Source organism: Haematobia irritans, chromosome 4 (assembly GCF_050003625.1).
Source record: "Haematobia irritans isolate KBUSLIRL chromosome 4, ASM5000362v1, whole genome shotgun sequence".
Lineage (NCBI taxonomy): Eukaryota > Metazoa > Arthropoda > Insecta > Diptera > Muscidae > Haematobia > Haematobia irritans.
This window is the reverse complement of record NC_134400.1, coordinates 115534331-115561729: the sequence shown is the minus strand read 5'-3', so window position 1 is coordinate 115561729 and position 27399 is coordinate 115534331. Positions and strand designations below refer to the sequence as shown.

The 27399-nt window shown below is 35.7% G+C and overlaps 1 protein-coding gene across 2 annotated transcripts in view; it reads right to left on the bottom strand.

Annotated features, from left to right (window-relative positions):
* dpr10 (defective proboscis extension response 10) overlaps positions 1-27399 on the bottom strand; it is a 799057-nt gene that overhangs the window by 13335 nt on the left and 758323 nt on the right. For both annotated transcript variants that reach the window (XM_075304411.1, XM_075304412.1), the window contains one exon: positions 10093-10261. In XM_075304411.1, coding sequence (XP_075160526.1) covers positions 10093-10261 — 169 coding nt within the window. The remainder of the gene's footprint in view (positions 1-10092; positions 10262-27399) is intronic.

The window sequence follows — 27399 nt, the reverse complement described above, 5'->3', positions numbered from 1 at the left end:
AATGTGGGTTATTAAAGATTTATAGTCAGTAACAGTGCTTGATATAAACGAAATTGACTGATTTTTGGATAAAATATTATTTTTTTATTGCAAAAATAACAATTTTGTAACAAAAAACTGTTTTTGGTACAAAACCTTAAAATTTGGAGGGAATTAAAAAACTCTAACAAAAGAAGAACGTGAAGTCGAGTATAAACATACATAAATAATTTTATAATATAAACATAAATTTAGTTAGGCGTGAACAGTTTTTACTAGCATTTAACACCGTCGCTCTAAAATGCCTTTTATTTTTCTTTAATAATTCATTTTAAAGAAAATAAACTTTTTAAATTGTTTTAGCTGCAAAACTCGAATTTAATGCCCGCTTTTATATTTGAAGGTGTCCGTCAACTGGACTACTTATTAATAAAGAGAAACTAAACTTAATTTTTATACATTTTACTGTGTAATTTTTCCTCCTTATTTCATTTTACTGTCCCAACTCTAAAAAGAGTATAGTGCCCTTTCGTTATTTTTATGAAGACCCCTGATTTCTTTTAATGAACCAAGAAAAAATTGTGCCCATAATGCCAAAACACATGCCCACACATACATAAAATGGTGCTATCAAGGCGAAAACATATGCTGTTTGTTTTTCAAATGTCTATTCTCTTGGTTCCGAATGTCTATTCTCTTTATTCAAATTAAATAATATTTAGACATAAGCTTATCAAATTTGTGGCCTTATCATAAAACAATTTTCCGAAACAACATACAAGCGGTTTCACAGAAATTGTTCTCGTTTGATTCTTTCGCTGTTATGTTGATATCTTTCGTCAACTCTCCCGGTTTCCATCTCTATTTCTTTCTCTATACTCTCTCTCTGTCGCTTTGAATAAAATATCACAACATATGTATGTTTAGTCGAAATTTGTAAATTTATATATGTTTGCATTCACACATATTATTTTTATGAAACATTCATGCCAGAAACATAATATATTCTAACATATTAACATAGATGTCCCAAACATTTAGTGTTAGTTTAGGAACATTACATGTTTGCACTTAAATATGTTGTGTTTTAAAATTGTGCCCGAAACACATTTTGTTTATATCGGAACATATGAAAAACATATTTTTCTAACAGTGTATATACCTAGCCTAACCTACAATGATAAGAAATTCATAGGCAATAACTCTTAATTGTTTTAAAGCACAATTCCCTGAGTATTGTCTCATAACAGTCTTCTAATTCCCACTGACATAGAAACTTCTTCTACATGGAACCTACATTGCTAAATTATTTTGCAAGGTTTATTTTCTCTTAAAGAAAATTCTATAAAAGCCGAAAAGAACTTCTTTGCTGAAAATTACGTTACGTGTGAGACCTTTCAAGTCATTCTATAGTGAGTCTTTCAAGTCATTCTATTACCAGTAACGTATTAAGTGCATTATCACACGTAGATCACCACTAAAGCTTTTGTTTATTTTTGTATGATGATATCGTTATGCATGTAGGTCGCTTATTGAATAGCGATATGATTCCACGTATCCTTGTATTGGGAAATTGTTTTCTTAAATACGCTTATGCAAATTTAATGAGTTTTTGGTAGCACATTTTCAGCAACACCAAATGCCAATGCGTTACACTTTTCCCATATGAATAAGTGCCTTATCATACATAAGTCTCAATTCTTTAACAGGCAATTGCCTTTGTTAACGGCATGAAGGCTCATTGAACTCTTGACTCCTGTGTGACGACTTTTATACCGAGACGAAAATTAAATTTTCTAAACCTTAGCAAATGTTTCAATTCCAAGTATTATGGGCTAATATCCTGGCATACGTTAAGCTTAATGTATTTTGGTGTGGTGTATTCAAGTGTAAAGCTATGTTATTAGTTATATACACAGAAAAAAGTGTTTTGTTTGAGAATAATAAATCATAGAAAATTGCATTGAATGTTCAAGCAGTAACGGAATTGAACAAACAACAGACGTCGACTTAGGTTTTATGTTTATTTATTTATTGCAATAAATTAAATGATCTACGGTTAGTACGGAATATAGAATTAATACTAAGTTTAACATTCTCCTCTCCTGAACTGGTAAATTCAACCGGGCAACATATGTGAACTGATGATATGGCGACACAGCACGTTTATGATAGTAATCTAAACTCAATTATCCCAAACATAGAGGACTGGAACAAGAACAGGATACATTTCGGAGATCCGTACATCCATACGAATGGTTCTAAAATGGACAAGTGCAGTGGTATTTACTGCAAGGAGTTGGGAATTGGGAAATCCTTTAAGTTGGACAACGAATGCAGCATATTTCATGCGGAGATATTCGCTTCTGCAAAGAACTGCTGAATTGAAATTTTATCGATGAGGCCGTTATTTAGATGCGATATTAAAATTTTCGTCGATAGTCAGTCAGCAACAGAGGCCCTGGCCAATAAAAACATAAGGTCGAGGATACTCAGCCACTGTCGTAGAGAGCTTATGGATCTCACTGAACAACACGGACGAAAAAGACTGTTTTTCATATTTTTGGGTGTAAAAATTATATATTTGGAACTCAACACAATATTTTTAAGTGCAAGCATATAATGTTCATAAACTAGCATAACATGTTTGGGACATATATGTTAATATGTTAGAACATAAAGGGTGATAGGGTCAAAATTTGGACAAGGGAAAACGTGTGTAAATCGATGAAATCGTTTATTTAAAAAATCAAATTAAAATTCTTTTTCAAGTTCAATTAGTATAAAATTCAGGAAAAATATTCAGTTAGGCTTTCGCTTTTCCAAATCCGAATTGCCGCGCCTCACGCTTGACACCTGCCATCAGATTTTGTACAGCCACCTTGTCCACCTTCTTCGCCGCAGAAAGCCAGTTTGCCTTGAACTGCTGCTCGTCCTTAGCAGTTTTTTTGGTCTTCTTTAGGTTCCGCTTGACAATAGCCCAGTATTTCTCAATTGGGCGGAGCTCTGGCGTGTTGGGAGGGTTCTTGTCCTTGGGAACCACCTGCACGTTGTTGGCGGCGTACCACTCCATGGCCTTTTTACCGTAATGGCAAGATGCAAAATCCGGCCAAAACAGTACGGAACAACCGTGTTTCTTCAGGAAAGGCAGCAGACGTTTATTCAAACACTCTTTCACGTAAATTTCTTGGTTGACAGTCCCGGAAACTATGAAAGTGCTGCTTTTCAAGCCACAGGTACAGATGGCTTGCCAAACCAGATATTTCTTTGCGAACTTTGACAGTTTTATGTGCTTGAAAATATCTGCTACCTTTCCCCTTCCTTTTGCCGTATAAAACTCCTGTCCCGGAAGCTGCTTGTAGTCGGCTTTGACGTCGGTTTCGTCGTCATTTACCACGCAGTCAAACTTCGTCAGCATCGTCGTGTACAGCCTTCGGGATCGCGCTTTGGCCGTCGTATTTTGTTTATCATCGCGATTTGGAGTCACTACCTTCTTGTAAGTCGATAGTCCGGCTCGTTTTTTGGCTCGATGCACGGTTGTAGACGATACACCCAGCTTATTTGCGGCATCTCGGAGAGAGAGGTTAGGGTTTCGCTTCCGGTTTTCGATTTCCCCCCGATCCAGACTTCCTGGCTGTCGACAAACGTTCCCCAAACACTTTAATTACATTTGTAACGGTTGATTTGGCAACTTTTAGCGATTTTGCCAGCTTTGCGTGCGAGTAGCTCGGATTTTCGCGATGCGCGAGCAAAATTTTGATACGCTGCTCTTCTTGCTTGGACGGCATTTTGACAACTGAAGAGTGAATTCCAAAATCAAAATAGGAGCAACATTCTACACACACACACCTTCAAAATAAGGTTTTTTAAATGCAAAATTGAAAGAAATACGTCAAGTTTATATTGACCAAATTTTGACCGTATCACCCTTTGTTATGTTTGGGACATAAAATGTTTGTAAATATAATATGCTTAGATAGGTTAGGTTAGGTTAGGTGGCAGCCCAATGTATCAGGCTCACTTAGACTATTCAGTCCATTGTGATACCACGTTGGTGAACTTCTCTCTTATCACTGAGTGCTGCCCGATTCCATGTTAAGCTCAATGACAAGGGACCTCCTTTTTATAGCCGAGTCCGAATGGCGTTCCACATTGCAGTGAAACCACTTAGAGAAGGTGGGATAATCCACCGCTGAAAAATTTTTTGGTGTTCGCGAGAAGCAGGAATCGAACCCACGACCTTGTGTATGCAAGGCGGGCATGCTAACTATTGCACCACGGTGGCTCCCCATATATGCTTAGATGCAAACTTATATTAAATTGGAAATAGCCTATAAACATAAATGTGTTTAGAAAGAGAGACCTAGAGAGTATGGTGCAAGTAAAATAATGGAAGTAACCAATTGGCGCCTTACAAATACATCCACACAAAGAAAATTTCATTAAAATTTTCTACTACCAGTGTATGTTCTAAGGTGAAACATAATATGTTTGAACAATACAAACAATATTTTGTTTGGACCAATCCTGAAAACGTATATGCTTGAAGCAAAATGTATATGTTACAGAAGAGATTTTTTTGAGGGTGTATGGTCTAAATGGGCACAAATTCGTCTTGCTCGGATTCGTGTCATCCTCCATAACCTTAGTTAACCTAAGTGCAAAAAATATACAATACGAGGGCAGTTCGGAAACTTCTTAGCCTACCAATGAAAGAGAATAGTTAGTTTTTCAAAAATATTTTTATTTTTCAATATAATCTCTTGAAACTTCAATACACTTAGTCCAATGCTTTTCTAGCAGTTCTATCCCTTGATTAAAATAGTTTTCCTCAAGGTCTTCAAAATAGTGGTTTACAACTGTAATTGCATCTTCATTAAAACGCTTGATTTTTTTTTAGATTTGGGAACAAGTAAAAGTCACTGGGAGCTAAATCAGGAGAATAAGGTGGGTGATCAAACAACTGGTACTTTAATTCGTTGATTTTAGACATTGTTAAAACACTCTTGTGCGCGGGTGCGTTGTTTGTACAGTTAATGGATCCAAAAGGTTGCAATAGTACTCTGAATTTATTGTTTTACCCTTTTGCAGATAGTGAATAAATAAAATACCTTTGAAGTCCCTAAAAACCGTTGCCATAAACTTACCAGCCGATTGAATTGTTTTTGCCTTCTTTGGGCCACTTTCTCCAGCTTCAGTCCATTGTTTGGATTGTTCTTTTGTCTTTGGAGTATAGTGGTGGATCAGTTATGAAATGATTTTTATACCCTGCTTCCACAGTGTGGAGCAGGGTATAAAAATCATTGGCGCCCAATTATGACCATTTTAACCATACAGTAGTTCATTCTTACTATTTCGTACGAAAATCTTCTTTCGGTTTAGTTCATATTGAACTTATGTGTACGGTCATTGAACTTTATACCCACATTTAGTTCAAACAAGTTATACAGCAGTAAGTTCAGCCGGGCCGAATCTTAAATACCCACAAAATATTAGGGTTTCCTTTGAAATATCAGGAGGACTTGAGGACACTTCCCGAAGATAAATTTAAAGATTTCACCTATGAGGTCTATATCAGATTCTGGATTTATAAGAACCATTTTTTCTAGAAACCCAAGGAGTTAAATCGGGAGATCGTTCTTTCAAGCAAATCGGATAAAAACTACGGTTTCTAGAAACCCAAGGAGTTCAATCGGGAGATCATTCTTATGGGCGCTATACTAAAATATGGACCGATACTCACCGTTTTCGGCACACCACTTTATGGCCTGGAAATACCTCTAGATTTCCAATTTCAGACAAATTGTATATAAACTACGGATTCTATAAACACAAGATGTAAAATCGGGTGATCGGTCTATATGGGGGCTATACCAAAACACGGAACGATACGGACCATTTTCGGCACACCTTTTGATGGTCCTCAAGTACCTCTAGATTTTCAATTTCAGGCAAATTGGATAAAAACTACGGTTTTTATAAGTCCAAGACCCCAAATCGGGAGGTCGGTTTATATGGGGACCATACCAAAACATGGACTGATGCACACCATTTTTGGTACACCTCTTTACGGTTCTAAAGTACCTCTCGATTTCCAATTTCAGGTAAATTGGATAAAAACTGCGGTTTCTATAAGCCCAAGAAGTAAAATCGGGTGATCGGGGGGCTATACCAAAACATGGACCTATATTGGGGCTATACCAAAATATGGACCGATACTCAAAATTTGTGGTCCTACAATACCTCTAGATTTCTAATTTCAGGTAAATTGAATAAAAACTGCGGTTTCTATAAGCCCAAGAAGTAAAATCGGGAGACCGGTCTATATGGGGCTATTATATTTACTTTATATAGTCGGAAATCGATATTTCGATGTGTTACAAACGGAATGACAAACTTATTATACCCCCGTCCCCTTCTATGGTGGTGGGTATAAAAATTGTAGAGGCATACTTAAAAAAAGTAAAATTTCATTAAGTTGTGGAAAATTTCAGAAAAAATAATAATAAAATTTAACTTCTAGCAAATAATTTTTTCCAATAAAAATAACTTAAATTTAGCGTTAGTTTAACAACGGAAATTTTTTTCTGTGTATACATATAGGAAATATAAGCTAGAGCCATTTTTATGCAATTGCACAAAAGTAAATTTATGATACGAGATATTGAAGATATAGGATAATTTCAGACATTTTTACAATTTTTGCTACTTAGCAGTGGCGATTTTACAAGGATATTGGTGAGATCTCGTAAAGATTGGTGGTCACATCAAATTTATATCATACCATGTCATTACTTATTTATTTTATTTTTTACATAATTTATTATAATTACAAATTATAATACACTTATTTATACGGGTCAAACCAATTCATTTCATAGCATGTCATACGTACACTCAAAAAAAATTTGCTTGGATCCAAAGATTTTGACCTTCCCTTAAGGATTTTGATATTGATTCCGATCCAAAGATGCGGCTTCTTTAAAATAAAGACATTTTTTACGGACCTATCTGGCTTTAACTCTAGGATCAATAAAATTAAAATTGGATACAGATCTCATTCATCGAGTTTTTATTGCGATATATTAATAAATGTGTTTATGTACAAACAAATTCGAATTCCAAAATCCAAATTATGCCAGGTACTTCAAAGTAAAAACAGTTTTCTTAATGCTAAAATAAAAACTTTAAACCAAAGATGCAAATCCTTAAAATAAAGGGTGATACGGTCAAAATTTGGTCAATATAAACTTGACGTATTTCTTTCAATTTTGCATTTAAAAAACCTGAACACCCCTCATTTTGAAGGTGTGTGTGTAGAATGTTGCTCCTATTTTGATTTTGAAATTCACTCTTCAGTTGTCAAAATGCCGTTCAAGCAAGAAGAGCAGCGTATCAAAATTTTGCTCGCGCATCGCGAAAATCCGAGCTACTCGCACGCAAAGCTGGCAAAATCGCTAAATGTTGCCAAATCAACCGTTACAAATGTAATTAAAGTGCTTGGGGAACGTTTGTCGACAGCCAGAAAGTCTGGATCGGGGGGAAATCGAAAACCGGAAGCCGCTGAGACGACAAGAGAGTTACCGGTAGTTTCAAGCGAAACCCTAACCTCTCTCTCCGAGATGCCGCAAATAAGCTGGGTGTATCGTCTACAACCGTGCATCGAGCCAAAAAACGAGCCGGACTATCGACTTACAAGAAGGTAGTGACTCCAAATCGCGATGATAAACAAAATACGACGGCCAAAGCGCGATCCCGGAGGCTGTACACGACGATGCTGGCGAAGATTGACTGCGTGGTAATGGACGACGAAACCTACGTCGAAGCCTACTACAAGCAGCTTCCGGGACAGGAGTTTTATACGGCAAAAGGAAGGGGAAAGGTAGCAGATATTTTCGAGCATATAAAATTGTCAAAGTTCGCAAAGAAATATCTGGTTTGGCAAGCCATCTGTACCTGTGGCTTGAAAAGCTGCATTTTCATAGCTTCCGGGACTGTCAACCAAGAAATTTACGTAAAGAGTGTTTGAATAAACGTCTGCTGCCTTTCCTGAAGAAACAGGGTTGTTCCGTACTGTTTTGGCCGGATTTGGCATCTTGCCATTACGGTAAAAAGGCCATGGAGTAGTACGCCGCCAACAACGTGCAGGTGGTTCCCAAGGACAAGAACCCTCCCAACACGCCAGAGCTCCGCCCAATTGAGAAATACTGGGCTATTGTCAAGCGGAACCTAAAGAAGACAAAAAAAAACTGCTAAGGACGATCAGCAGTTCAAAGCAAGCTGGCTTTCTGCGGCGAAGAAAGTGGACAACGTGGCTGTACAAAATCTGATGGCAGGTGTCAAGCGTGAGGCCCGGCAATTCGGATTTGGAAGAGCGAAAGCCTAACTGAATATTTTTCCTGAATTTTATACTAATTGAACTTGAAAAAGAAATTTAATTTGATTTTTAAATAAACGATTTCACCGATTTACACGCGTTTTCCCTTGACCAAATTTTGACCGTATCACCCCTTTAAGTCTTAGTCTTAGCCTTAGTTGCATAATCTTCCATATTAGGTCAATATTTTTTTTTTCAGTGTAATTCTACACCATGTGCAAAATTTCAAGTAAATCGCAGTAATCTTTTGGCCTCTGTGGTAACATGAGTGTGAATTACGATATATATGGAAGCTATATCTAAATCTGAACCGATTTCAAAATTTCCAAATTTGGCATACTTAGCTATACTATTAAACTCTGGCTTTGTTTTAAGTCCCATATCGAACGAAAGATTATATATGGGAGCTATATCTAAATCTGAGTCGATCTGGCTGATAGTTTGCAATTTTTATGGAACACACAAAACATTCGGATATAAGTAATTGGAGGAAGTTCGATTAAACAGGCTAATTATGATCAGATCGGTGATAATTATCTATATCTAAATCATAACCAATTTTAATAGAGATTATCTTTAAACCGAGGTAAGACCCTATTCCAAATTTGGCTTAATGGGAGCCACCGTGGTGCAATGGTTAGCATGCCCGCCTTGCATACACAAGGTCGTGGGTTCGATTCTTGCTTCGACCGAAGACCAAAAAGTTTTTCAGCGGTGGATTATCCCACCTTAGTAATGCTGGTGACATTTCTGAGTGTTTCAAAGCTTCTCTAAGTGGTTTCACTGCAATGTGGAACGCCGGCTATTAAAAGGAGGTCCCTTGTCATTGAGCTTAACATAGAATCGGGCAGCACTCAATGATAAGAGAGAAATTCACCAATGTGGTATCACAATGGACTGAATAGTCTAAACGAGCCTGATACATCGGGCTGCCACCTAACCTAACCTAACCTAACCTAAGACCCTATTCCAAATTTGGCCCCCATATAAATCGATCTCCAGATTTGATTTACGGAGCGTTTTGGAGGAGTAAATTTAGTGTATGTCTCTAACAACCATGTAAAACACACCGATCCATAATTATATATAGCCGCCGATAGTTTTGCTGCAAGTAGAGGATGCTGATGAGGAATGTGGTAATTTCGAAACAGCTGTACATCCAACCATCTTGCAGTCTATAGGGCTTTGCCCAAATAAATTTGACAAGCATACTTTTCCTCTGTTGGTTAAGCTACACTTGTAGTTCAGTCAATGCATGGTTTTAAGCTGAAATCAAAAACAACAATAAAAATTGAATTGTTGAACCTTTATTCGATCTGGTAAAAATATGGTTATATGTTATGTCAGTATATGCTTTCTAATATCGAATAATATTTCCACATAAATATAAACAGCCCCCATTTCAAGCGACACCCAAAAATTTGATTTCTGGAACCTCCTGGGGGAGGAGCTCAGTTCACTGGACTGGTACTGCAGCAATTTTTCTCTTGAGGGCCTATTGCAATCCTCCCAAAAAGAACAAGAAATACATAATTGGCTCATCCTTTTTAAGACTTATGTCATCTAATATACAACTTCACCACAACGCATAGAATACTCGTGTAAACTATTATGGCGATGAAATAATAAATGAATGCAATTTGGCTTCTTTCATTCCACGTTATAGCAGCATTTGTAACTCTATGGAGTCCGTACATCTGCTCTGCCATAATCTTACATAGTACACCATCACTTACCTTGGAGCACATGAACGCGTATGCTGGCAATTTCTGTATTTGATGGATAACACGAATACTTTCCAGAATCCAAAAGGCTGGCATCATCAATAAGCAAAATTGATTTTGTTTCTTCGGCTTTGATGGTCTTAAACTTGAGACGTCCACCTGAGGTTTCATCGCTCAGTACCTGTAATGAAAAATTACGCCAAGAAAATATAAATGATTGCGAAACATTTGGATGTAGGGATTGGTAGAACAAAAGTAGTGTCATTAACTATTTTGTGCAATATGGCCACATGTTGAAATTACTTTGTCGTAAATTTGTTAGAACTGTAATATCCACTGCTTACAGCAATTGTTGCAGCAGTTGGTAGAATTTTAATTTAACTAGTAGAATAGTAGAATTTATAGCATTTTGATAGTAGTTGCCAAAAATTTTCCATAAAAAGAGTAAAAATTGCAACAAAAAAAAAAAAAAACAAAAACATGTAAGGAAAGTCTTAAGTCGGGCGGGGCCGACTGTAATGTACCCTGCACTATTTTGTAGATCTACATTTTCGGGATCCCCAATCGATTTTTTTCCAATTGCAGTCCTTTTGAACAAGTATACACGGCCGTAAGTTCGGCCAGGCCGAATCTTATGTACCCTCCACCATGGATTGCGTAGAAACTTCTACGAAAGACTGTCATCCACAATCGAATTAAGTAGGTTGTGGTATCTTAAAACTTCTTAACATCATTTTCTAAATTGTGAGTTAGTCCATACGTGGTATATATTAGACAAAAACGGTATGTGTAGTTAAGTCTACAAATACACCGAAAAAAAGCATACTCGGTTCCAAAGATTTTGTCTTTACTTCAAAAAATTTGGTATTGATTCCGAGCCAAAGAAGCGGAGAATACAAGTAAGGATACTTTTAAGACACAATTCTCTTTTAAATTTAGGTTTTGTGTACTTGCTTCTAGGAAGCAAATTTTAATTTTTTGCTTTCTCAGCTTTTTTTCTTCATATGCTATCAAAGTCCTTCAAAAACGAGTTAACGGCAACTTTATTTTCCAAATTAGGACTCGACTGCCAGTAGAAATTATGCCATGTTTGAAGTAAAAAACTTCTTTAAAATAAAGTTTTGAAAAACATGTCCTATATTTGAACGATTTTTTGCTTTGTAGTCAAGATGCAAAAAGTCAACAAATTTAAAGACAATTTCATTAAATTTAAAGAATTTTTCTGAATTATTAAAGTCAAGTTGACCTTAGCCTATAAATTTTTTCTTTCATGTTAAGATACCCATTTTTAAGTCAAATCACTTAATTATAAGGACAATACGACTTCATTGAAAAGTTTATCGACTTTTGGACAAGGAAAATAACTTTATTTTAGAGAAATGCGTCTTCTATGCTAAGCAAGATTTGTATTCGTATTTTAAAGACATGAAATCTTTGACCTCACGACAATATTTTTTTCAGTATAATTACGAATTGATATGGACTTTTGCACGGTACGCAGAGAGCCAGAATTGAAATATGGGGGTCGCTTATATGGGGGCTATATACAATTATGAACTTGATATGGGCCAATTTTTTGTGTGATTGGGGATCGATTTATCTGAGGGCTATATATAACTATAGACCGATATGGACCTAGTTAGGCATGGTTGTTAACGGCCACATACTAGCACAATGTACCAAATTTGAATGAAATTTGCTTCTCCAAGAGGCTCCAAAACCAAATCTCGGGATCGGTTTATATGGGGGCTATATATGATTATGGACTGATATGGACCACTTTTGGCATGGTTGTTAAATATCATATACTACCACCACGTACCAAAGTTCAAGCAGATCGGATGAATTTTGCTTCTCCATAAGGCACAGGAGATCAAATCTGGAGATCGGTTTATATGGGAGCTATATATAATTAGGGACTGATGTGAACCAATTCCTGCATGGTTGTTGAATACAATATACCACCGTGGTGCAATGGTTAGCATGCCCGCCTTGCATACATAAGGTCGTGTGTTCGATTCCTGCTTCGACCGGTGGTTTATCCCAAAAGAGAGAAGTTCACTAATGTGGTATCACAATGGACTGAATAGTCTAAGTGAGCCTGATACATCGGGCTGCCACCTAACCTAACCTAACATCACGTACCAAATTTCAACCGAATCGGATGAATTTTGCTCTTCCAAGGGGCTCCGGAGGTCAAATTTGGGGATCGGTTTATATGGGGCCTATATATAATTATGGACCGATTTCGACCACATTTGCATTGGTGTTTGAGGCCATATATTAACACCACGTACCAAATTTCAACTGAATCAGATGAATTTTGGTCTTCCAAGAGGCTCTGGAGGTCAAATCTGGTGATCGGTTTATATGGGGGCTATATATAATTATGGATCTATGTAGACCAATTTTTGCATGGTAATTTATGCATAGTTGTTAGAGACCAACACCATGTACCAAATTTCAGCCCGATCAGCCCATGGTGCAATGGTTAGCATGCCCGCCTTGCATACACAAGGTCGTGGGTTCGATTCCTGCTTCGACCGAACACCAAAAAGTTTTTCAGCGGTGGATTATCCCACCTCAATAATGCTGGTGACATTTCTGAGGGTTTCAAAGCTTCTCTAAGTGGTTTCACTGCAATGTGGAACGCCGTTCGGACTCGGCTATAAAAGGAGGTCCCTTGACATTGAGCGTAACATGGAATCGGGCAGCACTCAGTGATAAGAGAGAAGTTCACCAATGTGGTATCACAATGGACTGAATAGTCTAAGTGAGCCTGATACAACGGGCTGCCACATAACCTAACCTAACCTAACACCATGTACCAAATTTTAGCCGGATCTGATGAAATTTGCTTCTCTTTGAGGCTCCGCAAGCCAAATCTGGGGATCGGTTTATATGGAGGCTATTTATAATTATTGACCGATGTGGACCAATTTTTGCATAGTTGTTAGGGACCATATACCAACACCATGTACCAAATTTCAGCCCGATCGGATGAAATTTGCTTCTCTTAGAGGCTCCGCAAGCCAAATCGGGGGATCGGTTTATATGGGGGCTATATATAATTATTGACCGATTTGGACCAATTTTTGCATAGTTGTTAGAGACTATATACCAACACCATGTACCAAATTTCAGCCCGATCGGATGAAATTTGCTTTTCTTAGAGGCTCCGCAAGCCAAATCGGGGGATCGGTTTATATGGGGGCTATATATAGTTATGGACCGATGTGGACCATTTTTTGCATGGTTGTTAGAGGCCATATGCTAACACCATGTACAAAATTTCAGCCAGATCGGATGAAATTTTCTTCTCTTAGAGGATTGGCAAGCCAAATTTGGGGGTTCGTTTATATGGGGGCTATACGTAAAAGTGGACCGATATGGCCCATTTGCAATACCATCCGACCTACATCAATAAAACTACTTGTGTCAAGTTTCAAGTCGATAGCTTGTTTCGTTCGGAAGTTAGCGTGATTTGAACAGACGGACGGATGGACATGCTCAGATCGATTTAGAATTTCACCACGACCCAGAATATATATACTTTATGGGGTCTTAGAGCAATATTTCGATGTGTTACAAACGAAATGACAAAGTTAATATACCCCTATGGTGGAGGGTATAAAAGAACGCAATAATGCTATTTTAAGTGAAATTTTAATTTTTAGACAATTAAATTTCACAAAAACAAAAAGAGAAAGTCGATAAAAAAATAATAATAATAAAACTAATTTAATTTCATCCCCGCCTTGAAACTGTGCCGTTTGATTTTTCATTTCCATGGAAGTTCTTTTGAGAAGGTTTTACAAATTACGAGATTAATTTTTTTGTTGATTTTAAATGGAAAAAATATATATTATAAATTATATGCAGAAACAAACAAGTAAGGAAAGTTTAGTCGGGCGGGCCGACTATATTATACCCTTCATCACTATGTAACATATACCAAAAGTTTTGATACCATCTTAAGGTTTATATTCCCATGTACAAATATTTAAATATGAGGCGATTTGGACAAATTTTTAAAACTTTTACGAAATCTCTTGACTCAAAATTGAAATTGGTTAATTACCGGGACGGACCACAATGTTAGTAAACAAATAATGGAAATATTAAAATTTCATAAAATTTCTTAAGCCTGCTTAAAAAAAGTTTACTTGGATCCATAGATTTTGACCTTCCCTTAAGGACTTTGGTATTGATCCCGAGCCAAAGATGTGGCTTCTTTAAAATAAAGAAACTTTTTAGCGACCTATCTGGCTTTAAACTTTGGACCAATGAAATTAAAATTAGGATACAGATCTCATTTATAAAATGTTCATTCTCTTCTTTCGGTTTATTAATAAAAGTACTCACGTAGAAACAAATGCCAGTTTAAAAATCCAAATTTTAACGGTTGCTTCAAAGTAAAAAATATTTTCGTAATTAAAAAAAAAACTTTAAACCAAAGACGCTAAATCCTCAAAATAAGTCTTAGCCTATATTTGAAGCGATTTTATTTTAAATCTAAAGTTTCAATAGTTCAGTTAAATTAAAGACAATTTCTTTAAATCAAACATGTGCTTCTTTCTTTAAGGAAATTTGCCTTAGTTCAAAGACATGCGACTTTTACGGAGGGAAATTTACAAAATTTGTGTCCTAAATTTAATGAAAACAATTTTTGAAGCAAAGGTTATAAACTTTATCTTAATTAAAATTTCATTATTTTAAAGAAATTTGTCCTTAATATTTTGTAAATTGCACATCCTAAAAATTAGGTTGCGTAATCTTTGATATCATGTAAATATTTTGTTCAGTGTGCATTTATGATTTATCCTCTGATACATACGAATTACAGTATAGGTACATTTGAATCATTTTGGCGAGTTTTCGACTTAGAAGTGACGATTTTAAAAGGAAAATGTTCGAATTTTGACCATATCTGCTAAAATCAGAAGAACATATATATGGAGGTTTTATCTAATTCTGAGCCGATTTTGATAAAATTTGGCACATATTTGCTAAAATTGAAATTGCACTCTCAGTGAAAAACTTCAAAAATTTCGAAATGAAACTTTAGCATCCATGGTCATATGAATGTAAATCGGGCGGAAGATATATATACATGGGAGTTATATCTAAATCTGAACCGATTATTTAGTCTTACTCTCTGCGCAAAACTTCAAGTATGAGTGTAAATCGGGAGAAAGCTATATATGGGAGCTATATCTAAATCTGAACCGATTTGGCTGATATTTTGCTAGTTTTTCGAGGCTCATAAAATATTCGGATGTACGGAATTTGAGGAAGATCGGTTGATATACGCGCTAATTATGACCAGATCGGTGAAAAATATATATGGCAGCTATATCTAAATCTGAATCGATTTTTTCCAAAATCAATAGGTATCGTCTTTGAGCCGAAACAGGACCCTATACCAAATTTTAGGACAATCGGACTAAAACTGCGAGCTGTACTTTGCAGACAAAAATACATCAAAAGACAGACAGACAGACAGGCAGACAGACGGACAGACAGACAGACAGACGGACATCGCTAAATCGACTCAGAATTTTATTCTAAGCCGATCCGTATACTAAAAGGTTGGTCTATGATTACTCCTTCTTGGCGTTACATACAAATGCACAAACTTATTATACCCTGTACCACAGTAGTGGTGAAGGGTATACAAATATATCCGTCCTATGACAAGCCCATGTAAAATTCATTGCAGATAATCCCAGTTTGCACTACTTCCGAACCACAGATTGGGGATCCAAACTAAATTTTTGGAAGCTCTTTTTTTGCTGCACGGTTGAAAAAGACTGTTTTTCATATGTTTGGCTATAAACATTATATGTTTGGAACACAAATTTTTAAACACAATATTTTTGAGTGCAAGCATATAATGTTCATAAACTAGCATAACATGTTTGGGACATATATGTTAATATGTTAGAACATATTATGTTTGGGACATAAAATGTTTGTAAATATAATATGCTTGAATGCAAACACACGCAAAGAAATAATTCTTTCCTCTCAAACGAAATTTTAGACAAACAAAGTTCGTTTCTCATTTGCTTTTCGCTGTAAGGAAGTGTATTTGGAAGAAAAGTATATACTTTTTGTGATAAACGTTTATTCTTTTCCAGGATGTAAAAACAATTTCATAAAGAGTAGCTCAAAAAAAAACATTATTTTCTTGCTAATTGGATTGTCCCTCACATCTTTCTCACATCCACGAGGATTTTTAGTTCTTAACACCTTTTCCTGTAATACCAACAATGTAGAAGAAATTATACGATTTTATAAATTTTTAAAATTTTTTTTACCTTTCGCCTGGACGGAGAATCGAACCGCGGACCATGCACATTGTAAGCCAACACACTAACCACTGAGCTATGTACCTGTTATGGTCATCAATAGATAAATATCAATATAAGTTATATTTATATAGCATAGCTTGCGGCGCCCAGGAACCGAATAAACAAAGTTTATTTAACAGAAACAAACATTTAGTTTGGCACCGTGGAGCAGTGGTAGCTACGTCCGACTCTCATGCCAATGGTCGTGGGTTCGATCCCTGCTTTGGCCAAAGTTTTTTTTTTGCTTTTGTTTTTTTTTACATATATTCCAGATATATTCGGAAGATTCCGAAAAAATGTTCAACATTACATTGTACTATATTAAATTTTGAACTGTAAAATGTGTCTTATTAAAGACCTAAAGTCAGAAAAGAAGAGTGTTTGATATAAACGAAATGGACTGTGTTGTTATTTCAAAAATAACTTTTTTTATTGAAAAAATAAAAATTTTGTAACAAACGAATTTTTTTGGTGATAAAAGTTTAAAATTTTCGAAGCAATTCAAAAAACTCTAACAAAAGAAAAACGTTTTCGGTACACGTTTTCCAAACGTTTTTTTTCTTTGCGTGCATATATTAATTTAGAAATAGCCTATAAACATATATGTGTTTAGTAGCTTGGAGCGCTATTTAACAGGGAGCGATATTGAATTAAGTTGGTGGTTGTTGCTTGTTATTACAAAATTAACATTTTATTTTTCCTTGGGCAATTGATCAGCTACTTCTTTGATCCTTACAAACTGTGTGGTCCGCTGTTCGAATCCCCGTCCGGCAAAAGGTAAAATTAAAATAAAATAAAAAATCATAAAATTGAATAATTTCTTCTACAATGTTTGTATTACAGAAAAAGGTGCTAAGAACTAAAAAATCTCGTGGAAGTGAGAAAGATGTCGGGGAATATACAATTGGTCAGAAACAAAATTTTGAGCATTCAGGTCGAAAACCTATGTTGTTAGCACCTATATTACCTGTTTATTTTCATAATTCATTATGATTGTAAATATATAAATAAATAAATAAAATTTTGAGCACAATATTGTTTGGGAGAATTTTTTTAAGCATATAATATTTTTGGGTGCAAAATGCTTCCAAACATATTATATGGTCACATAATAACATATTGTTTTTTGGAAGATAACATTATTGAATTTGGATGCAAAAATACAAAATGTTTGGAACTTAGACTACCCAAACATATATTGTTTAGACCAATATGCTTTCAAACATATTATATATTGGTAGAGATCAAACATATAAATGTGTGGGCAATACCCAAAAATGTATATGCTTGAAGCAAAATATGTTTGGGAGTATATGTTACAGAAGCGATTTTTTGTGAGGGTGTGGGTGGCTAATACCTTTGGATGGAATTTGAGTGGAAATATGGGAAATATTGATATCTAGAGAAATTTTTAAGCAACTTCGTGAAAGTGCATTTACGATTTATTGGTCAATAGATATGTATTAAAAATATAGGAGAATTTAAATCCATTCTACAATTTTTCGACTTAGAAGTGGTGATTTTACTAGGAAAACGTGGGTAGTTTGACCATCTCTGCCCAATCGGATATGCTTGTGCTAAATTTGAAGTTGATTGGACCAAAACTGTGACCTAGACATTGGTTACACGCAGAGAAGAAACATGATTGTCACAATCATATTCGAAGAGCAAACTAATATGACAAGATCTATTTTTGCGGCGACCATGTAACATTTTCACCTGCAACCATGTTGGCTCAGTGAAGATAGAAAAATCAGTGAAGATCAGTGAAGATAGAAAAATAAAAATGTCCTCATCTAAAATGTTATTATATTGATAAAAATAATTTAGTTTGAATCAAAAGACAATGGTCACTATCGAAAATGTTATGGTATTCGTCAAAAATGTTTTTCTTCCAGTTAAAGAACATGGTCACAACCTAAAATGTTTTGATCTTTATGAAAAAACTTTTTTCGTCGTCGAAAAAAGGACGCCAATTAACACAAAACACAGTAATTTCGTATTCTCCGTCCATTCCAAGCAAAAATCAATGTTTTTATAAAATTCTTTTCGCTGTAAAAAAGTTAAAAATTTAAATGGACACGAAAAAATGTAAATGGTCTTTATGGCCATGTAATGGTTCTAGACATGTTTATCCTAACCTATAAAAATACTTTTTTCCCTACAAAAAAGTCGAAAAATTGAATGGTCAGGTACATGATTTTCCTGACCATGTAATGGTCTCAAATTCTATCATTTAAATAATAGAAAATGTTTGCGGTATTTGAGAACCATTTAAATGCTTATTGTCAGCAAACATTTTTCTCTGCTCGAAATTATTTTTACAAAGACAAAATACATGGTTTTCGCGACTATTACATGCTCTAGATAAGTACTAAATGGATGCGGCAACCATGTCCAAACATGTTTTTTCTGTGCGTATAAAAAAATGTGTTCACAGACAGACAGACAGAGGGACGAACATGGCTAGATTGATGGCAAATGTTCGATGGGAAAATTGCAAGGGTTGTAACGACACTAGATATGCCTGTGTTCTCAAGACGTCAGATATCACTCCTAATATCTGCTAGAACGGGTCGCTGCCTGATAGGCGAATTTGCAAAAACTATTGGTACGAAGTATAATGACTATTGTATGAGCTGTCATGATGCGGAGGAAAAGGAATCAATTAAACACCCTTTGTGTGAGTGTCCCGCATTTTGTATAAGGCGTAAGCGAATTTTAGGGGCATATAGCTTTAGTTTACTGGTGGACCTGGAAAACGTTAACTTAAGCAGTCTGTTAATGTTTTTGGAACAATCAGGTTTGTTCAACAAAAGAAAATAATAGAGAAGGTTCAGTGGAGAATGCCCATATGTAATAGGTAATTTTAGTTAAATGTGGTATCTCAATGGACTGAATAGTCTAAGTGAGCCTGAAACTTAATCGCGCTGCCACTTTAACCTAACCTAACCATGGCTAGATCCACTCAGGGGCCGACCCTGAGCAGTATTGCCCAAGTCACCAGTATTTATCTCGTCTCTTAAAGGGGTGATACGGTCAAAATTTGGTCAATATAAACTTGACGTATTTCTTTCAATTTTGCATTTAAAAAACCTGAACACCCCTCATTTTGAAGGTGTGTGTGTGTAGAATGTTGCTCCTATTTTGATTTTGGAATTCACTCTTCAGTTGTCAAAATGCCGTCCAAGCAAGAAGAGCAGCGTATCAAAATTTTGCTCGCGCATCGCGAAAATCCGAGCTACTCGCACGTAAAGCTGGCAAAATCGCTAAAAGTTGCCAAATCAACCGTTACAAATGTAATTAAAGTGTTTGGGGAACGTTTGTCGACAGCCAGGAAGTCTGGATCGGGAGGAAATCGAAAACCGGAAGCCGCTGAGACGACAAAGAGAGTTGTCGGTAGTTTCAAGCGAAACCCTAACCTCTCTCTCCGAGATGCCGCAAATAAGCTGGGTGTATCGTCTACAACCGTGCATCGAGCCAAAAAACGAGCCGGACTATCGACTATCGACAAGAAGGTAGTGACTCCAAATCGCGATGATAAACAAAATACGACGGCCAAAGCGCGATCCCCGACGATGCTGACGAAGTTTGACTGCGTGGTAATGGACGACGAAACCTACGTCAAAGCCGACTGCAAGCAGCTTCCGGGACAGGAGTTTTATACGGCAAAAGGAAGGGGAAAGGTAGCAGATATTTTCAAGCACACAAAACTGTCAAAGTTCGCAAAGAAGTATCTGGTTTGGCAAGCCATCTGTACCTGTGGCTTGAAAAGCAGCATTTTCATAGCTTCCGGGACTGTCAACCAAGAAATTTACGTGAAAGAGTGTTTGAATAAACGTCTGCTGCCTTTCCTGAAGAAACACGGTTGTTCCGTACTGTTTTGGCCGGATTTGGCATCTTGTCATTACGGTAAAAAGGCCACAGAGTGGTACGCCGCCAACAACGTGCAGGTGGTTCCCAAGGACAAGAACCCTCCCAACACGCCAGAGCTCCGCCCAATTGCGAAATACTGGGCTATTGTCAAGCGGAACCTAAAGAAGACCAAAAAAACTGCTAAGGACGAGCAGCAGTTCAAGGCAAACTGGCTTTCTGCGGCGAAGAAGGTGGACAAGGTGGCTGTACAAAATCTGATGGCAGGTGTCAAGCATGAGGCCCGGCAGTTCGGATTTGGAAAAGCGAAAGCCTAACTGAATATTTTTCCTGAATTTTATACTAATTGAACTTGAAAAAGAAAATTTATTTGATTTTTTAAATAAACGATTTCACCGATTTACACGCGTTTTCCCTTGACCACATTTTGACCGTATCACACTTTAATGGGTGCTGCATACATATGCACCAAAAAGATTAGAGACAATATTTTAAATCAGGTTCCTAATTTGGTTTTTATAGTAAAGGATACACGATTTGCACTTATACAGACAGATTTAGTTGTTGTGTCTCCATAGAACAAGAAGCCAAATCTACCACCATAAGTCTTTATAATCATGTCTGTTCTGGGTCACACCGCATTGTGCACTACACTATACACTTTCTACACACCACACACAAAGTTAGTTGTTCTGAGTCACACGTGTGAACACTTTTTTCGGACTTTTAATCGAAAAATGTGACAGCTGATTTTTTCTGCAAGCCATATTATTTGCAGACAGAAATTATAAACAAAACATATTTTGCCGGTATAAACATAAAAAATTAAAAGTAAGTGCGTAACTCAAAGCCATAAAATGCCTGCCGGATTTTTGTTAGCAGTGAATAATGTAAGGACAAGAGCAATTTATCAAGAAAAAGGAGACAATTGCGTGATGCTTCAAATCTGTTTTGATTTGTTTTTTTCTATCCCTCCTCAATGTTACTCATGAACAAACGATCGCCGTGTCGTTTTCGTTTTTGTTTTTGACGGCGGAGAAGTTTTTATTTTGGTTTTGGTCAAACAGTTTTTAACATCCATACATTAAAGGAAATTTAATTATAGTGGGCATAATTAACTATTCTGTTAAGGTTTTTCTCATTTGTATTGCTTAAATATTTACAATAATATTGCAAACAAATTTTCTATCGTGGCGGCCTCCATGTGCAGAAAGATATTGGCGGCGTGTTTTTTTTTAATTTGCTCAGTGATTTGTGCACCAAGAACACTTTGCAGAATTGAAGATGCCATATTTTTCATGCAATAAATTTGGTAAAATTCACTTTTCTTAGCCCATCGATTTTGTAAAAGTTATAATTTAATTACCTTATATTTTCAAAAAGACCTTTGATTTGTTTAGGAAAGCGGATAGTATTCACAAAAATCAAAGATAATTTTGCTTAAAACTTTTTTGTGTTAACTTTTAAAAATTGTGGCAACATTATACTTTCGAACACACTGAAAACCAGCTGATTAAAACAAAAAACTGCTAAGGACGAGCAGCAGTTCAAGGCAAACTGGCTTTCTGCGGCGAAGAAGGTGGACAAGGTGGCTGTACAAAATCTGATGGCAGGTGTCAAGCATGAGGCCCGGCAGTTCGGATTTGGAAAAGCGAAAGCCTAACTGAATATTTTTCCTGAATTTTATACTAATTGAACTTGAAAAAGAAAATTTATTTGATTTTTTAAATAAACGATTTCACCGATTTACACGCGTTTTCCCTTGACCACATTTTGACCGTATCACACTTTAATGGGTGCTGCATACATATGCACCAAAAAGATTAGAGACAATATTTTAAATCAGGTTCCTAATTTGGTTTTTATAGTAAAGGATACACGATTTGCACTTATACAGACAGATTTAGTTGTTGTGTCTCCATAGAACAAGAAGCCAAATCTACCACCATAAGTCTTTATAATCATGTCTGTTCTGGGTCACACCGCATTGTGCACTACACTATACACTTTCTACACACCACACACAAAGTTAGTTGTTCTGAGTCACACGTGTGAACACTTTTTTCGGACTTTTAATCGAAAAATGTGACAGCTGATTTTTTCTGCAAGCCATATTATTTGCAGACAGAAATTATAAACAAAACATATTTTGCCGGTATAAACATAAAAAATTAAAAGTAAGTGCGTAACTCAAAGCCATAAAATGCCTGCCGGATTTTTGTTAGCAGTGAATAATGTAAGGACAAGAGCAATTTATCAAGAAAAAGGAGACAATTGCGTGATGCTTCAAATCTGTTTTGATTTGTTTTTTTCTATCCCTCCTCAATGTTACTCATGAACAAACGATCGCCGTGTCGTTTTCGTTTTTGTTTTTGACGGCGGAGAAGTTTTTATTTTGGTTTTGGTCAAACAGTTTTTAACATCCATACATTAAAGGAAATTTAATTATAGTGGGCATAATTAACTATTCTGTTAAGGTTTTTCTCATTTGTATTGCTTAAATATTTACAATAATATTGCAAACAAATTTTCTATCGTGGCGGCCTCCATGTGCAGAAAGATATTGGCGGCGTGTTTTTTTTTAATTTGCTCAGTGATTTGTGCACCAAGAACACTTTGCAGAATTGAAGATGCCATATTTTTCATGCAATAAATTTGGTAAAATTCACTTTTCTTAGCCCATCGATTTTGTAAAAGTTATAATTTAATTACCTTATATTTTCAAAAAGACCTTTGATTTGTTTAGGAAAGCGGATAGTATTCACAAAAATCAAAGATAATTTTGCTTAAAACTTTTTTGTGTTAACTTTTAAAAATTGTGGCAACATTATACTTTCGAACACACTGAAAACCAGCTGATTAAAACAACCCCAAAATTTATACACCAATCAGAGGAAATTTCGGTTCAAATTTTAGATGGATTTTTAAAATCGTGGTTTCTGACATATATAAGTGACTTTCCCAATAAAATTTGCAAATATTTATAAAAAACATATTAAAGTTTCAGAATCTGTTATTTATTTGTTATAAAAACTTCTAACTTTGCATACGATGGCTGTACACTAAGCCTACACAAAAGAAATGTTCGTGTACATTTTTCAGGTCTATGACGGTGTATAGTGTTGGCCAGAACACCTTTTAAGTGTGACACCATACGTAACTTGTACATGTGTGTACCAGAACAGACACGAATAAAACAAGTAAGGAAAGTCTAAAGTCGGGCGGGGCCGACTATATTATACCCTGCACCACTTTGTAGATCTAAATTTTCGATACCATATTACATCCGTCAAATGTGTTGGGGGCTATATATAAAGGTTTGTCCCAAATACATACATTTAAATATCACTCGATCTGGACAGAATTTGATAGACTTCTACAAAATCTATAGACTCAAAATTTATGTCGGCTAATGCACTAGGGTGTTAGTAAACAAAAATATGGGAAACATTTAAATCTGAAGCAATTTTAAGGAAACTTCGCAAAAGTTTATTTATGATTTATCGCTCGATATATATGTATTAGAAGTTAAGGAAAATTAGACTCATTTTTACAACTTTTCGACTAAGCAGTGGGGATTTTACAAGGAAAATGTTGGTATTTTGACCATTTTTGTCGAAATCAGAAAAACATATATATGGGAGCTATATCTAAATCTGAACCGATTTCAACCAAATTTAGCACGCATAGCTACAATGCTATTTCTACTCCCTGTCAAAATTTTAACTAAATCGGAGTTAAAAATTGGCCTCTGTGGTCATATGAATGTAAATCGGGCGAAAGCTATATATGGGAGATATATCTAAATCTGAACCGATTTCAACCATATTTGGCACGCATAGCTACAATGCTAATTCTACTCCCTGTGCAAAATTTCAATTAAATCGTAGCAAAAAATTGGCCTCTGTGGTCATATGAGTGTAAATCGGGCGAAAGCTATATATGGGAGCTATATCTAAATCTGAACCGATTTCAACCAAATTTGGCACACATAGCTACAATGCTAATTCTACTTCCTGTGCAAAATTTCAACTAATTCGGAGCAAAAAGTTGGCCTCTGTGTTCATTTGAGTGTAAATCGGGCGAAAGCTATATATGGGAACTATATCTAAATCTGAACCGATTTCACCCAAATTTGACACGCATAGCTATAATGCTAATTCTACTCCCTGTGCAAAATTTCAACTACATCGGAGCAAAAAATTGGCCTCTGTGGGCAAATGAGTGTAAATCGGGCGAAAGCTATATATGGGAGCTATATCTAAATCTGAACCGATTTGGCTGATATTTTGCAAGTTTTTCGAGACTCTTAAAATATTCGAATGTAGGGAATTTGAAGAAGGTCAGTTGATATACACTCCAATTATGACCAGATCGGTGAAAAATATATATGGCAGCTATATCTAAATCTGAACCGATTTTTTCCAAAATCAATAGGGATCGACTCAGAATTTAATTCTAAGACGATCGGTATACTAAACGATGGGTCTCAGACTTTTCCTTCTTGGCGTTACATACAAATGCACAAACTTATTATACCCTGTACCACAGTAGTGGTGAAGGGTATAACAAAATGTGCCATATTGGTTAGAATATTAGAAACCTTATTTCAACACCTTAAAGTAAATCTGATTTAATATCGGTTTATGGGGTCTCAGCAGAAGCATCGCCAAAAAAGTAAGACAACTGTTCTTTTTGAATCCGAAAGTGGTGTTAAATTGGCTCAAAAGCATTGAATTTCACATAATCTTGTTATAGGGCGGAAGTAATTTTTTAAGCATCTTCTACATTGATTAAATGTGCTCGTTACTGACTAATGTTTTGAGTACTCGTTACAAGTAAATGAGTACTCAATATCTTCAATACCATTTAATTTCTTCCTCTGGCGGTAAGCACGTTTGCGAATTAGACACAATTTTTTTTTTTTTAGTTCTGAGAATATATTAATTAAAGTTTTGGATAAATCGGTTTTACCTAGGCTGTCCATTATATCTCTTTTAAAGAGAACATGTTCTCTTTTTGTGTTCGTATCTTTTTGTTCGCTCTCTTTGTTTTTTGGTGCCGTATTTTTATGTCCAACAGTGCTCTTTATGTACTCTATTTCAAAAAATAAATCCTAGATTGATGGAATTTTATTTATTTAGTAGGAATTCGCCACAATTGTTCGCCACTAATTGTTTACTGGGTTAAATCTGTTGACAAATTAAAGGCCGGAACACAATTGCGACGTTTCGACGTACGGCGTAAAAATTAGAAATAGATGTAATTGAACGTACGACGTAAATACGCCAATACGTTGTCGTCGTCAATTTATTTTGTTTATTTTTTAAGGAAGTGTGATTCTTTTTGTTTTTTATTGTTTTATTATATATTTATTTCGTTGTTTCTATCATTAGAAACTATTATTATTTTAATTTTAACATCAATAAAATTATTAATTATTTAATAAAGAATTTTTTTATTGTAAACTCTTTTTTAGTTAAAATGTTCTCTTTTTTTTAAAAGCGAAAGTTCTCTTTTGAAAATTATCCATATGGAAACCCTAGTTTTACCAGTTGAAACAAGTGAGTAAAGTAGAAAGTTGGGCGGGACCGATTAACCACCACTGAAATGGAGGCTCTCGTACCTGTATATAAACCGATATCCGTCGTTTGTAATACCCTGTGATCTACATCAATAGGAAGTATTTCTGAAAGGTTTCAAGTCGATGTCCCTGTTCGTTAAAAGTTAAAGACAGACACACAGACATAAGTCAAATATTTGCTTTATTCAAATAAAAAACTTTTCAATTTGATTAACGTTGAAGTTGGTCGGCTCTCATCATTCATTATCAAAATTTGTAGCCAAATTTTCTTGCAAGTATGACCCGAAATAAATGGGGTGGTAAAATTTATGAATTTCATTAGATGTTGAAAACAAAAAAACAAAAACTTTCCTTGTTATTGTTGCGAAAATTAAATAGTTTTGTTTTACTTGTTTTTTTTTCGTTCTCACTTATTTTATTTCTTGTTCGTTCTAAATTTGGTCATTTCCCAAATGAAAAAAACACAACAGCAATTTAAAAGAGGACCATCATCACCATCCTGTTTAGAGACCATCAGATTGCATGTTAAAGGACAATTTACCACAACGGGCAAGTAAATACATATTCACTGGGTCGCACATCTGCTTACTTGGGTGCGGTGTATCAATTTTCACAGTGACTAACTAAATGTTGTTTAAATTTGCAACAATTTTCTGTGCCACGCCATCAGCGAAAAAAATAAACTTTATAAAAATTATTCGCTGTGGTGTTTTGTTTTTGTTTTGGTATGATTGCATGTCATAGCCGAATAACTATTCACGGGATGATTTGCTTTTACACAAAATAAGTTTCATGATATACGATATAGGATGTGAGCAATATAACCGAAAATGCGTTACATGCACAGTGGTTATTGTAGAAAAAAAAAACGAGTGACTTGCGGTGATAAAAGTGAGGCTTTGGCAGGGCTCCGGAAAATTAGCCCCCAAGAAATAAGAAGGAAATGAAATATAGCCCCAAGCCTTTATATTGAAGACAAACTAACGATACCTGGGTTATGATTTCGATATTTGGGTTTGTTTCGCAATAAACTATACACTGCAACAAAAGCATGCCCGGTTCCAAAGATTTTGTCTTTAGACTAATGTTTTTATACCCTCCACCATAGGATGGGGGTATATTAACTTTGTCATTCCGTTTGTAACACATCGAAATATTGCTCTAAGACCCCATAAAGTATATATATTCTGGGTCGTGGTGAAATTCTGAGTCGATCTAAGCATGTCCGTCCGTCTGTTGAAATCACGCTTCCGAACGAAACAAGCTATCAACTTGAAACTTGGCACAAGTAGTTGTTATTGATATAGGTCGGATGGTATTGCAAATGGGCCATATCGGTCCACTTTTACGTATAGCCCCCATATAAACGGACCCTCAGATTTGGCTTGCGGTTCATAACTATATATAGCCCCCATATAAACCGTTCTCCAGATTTGAACTTCGGAGCTTCTTGGAGGAGCAAAATTCATCCGATCCGGTTCAAATGTGCAACGTGGTGTTAGTATA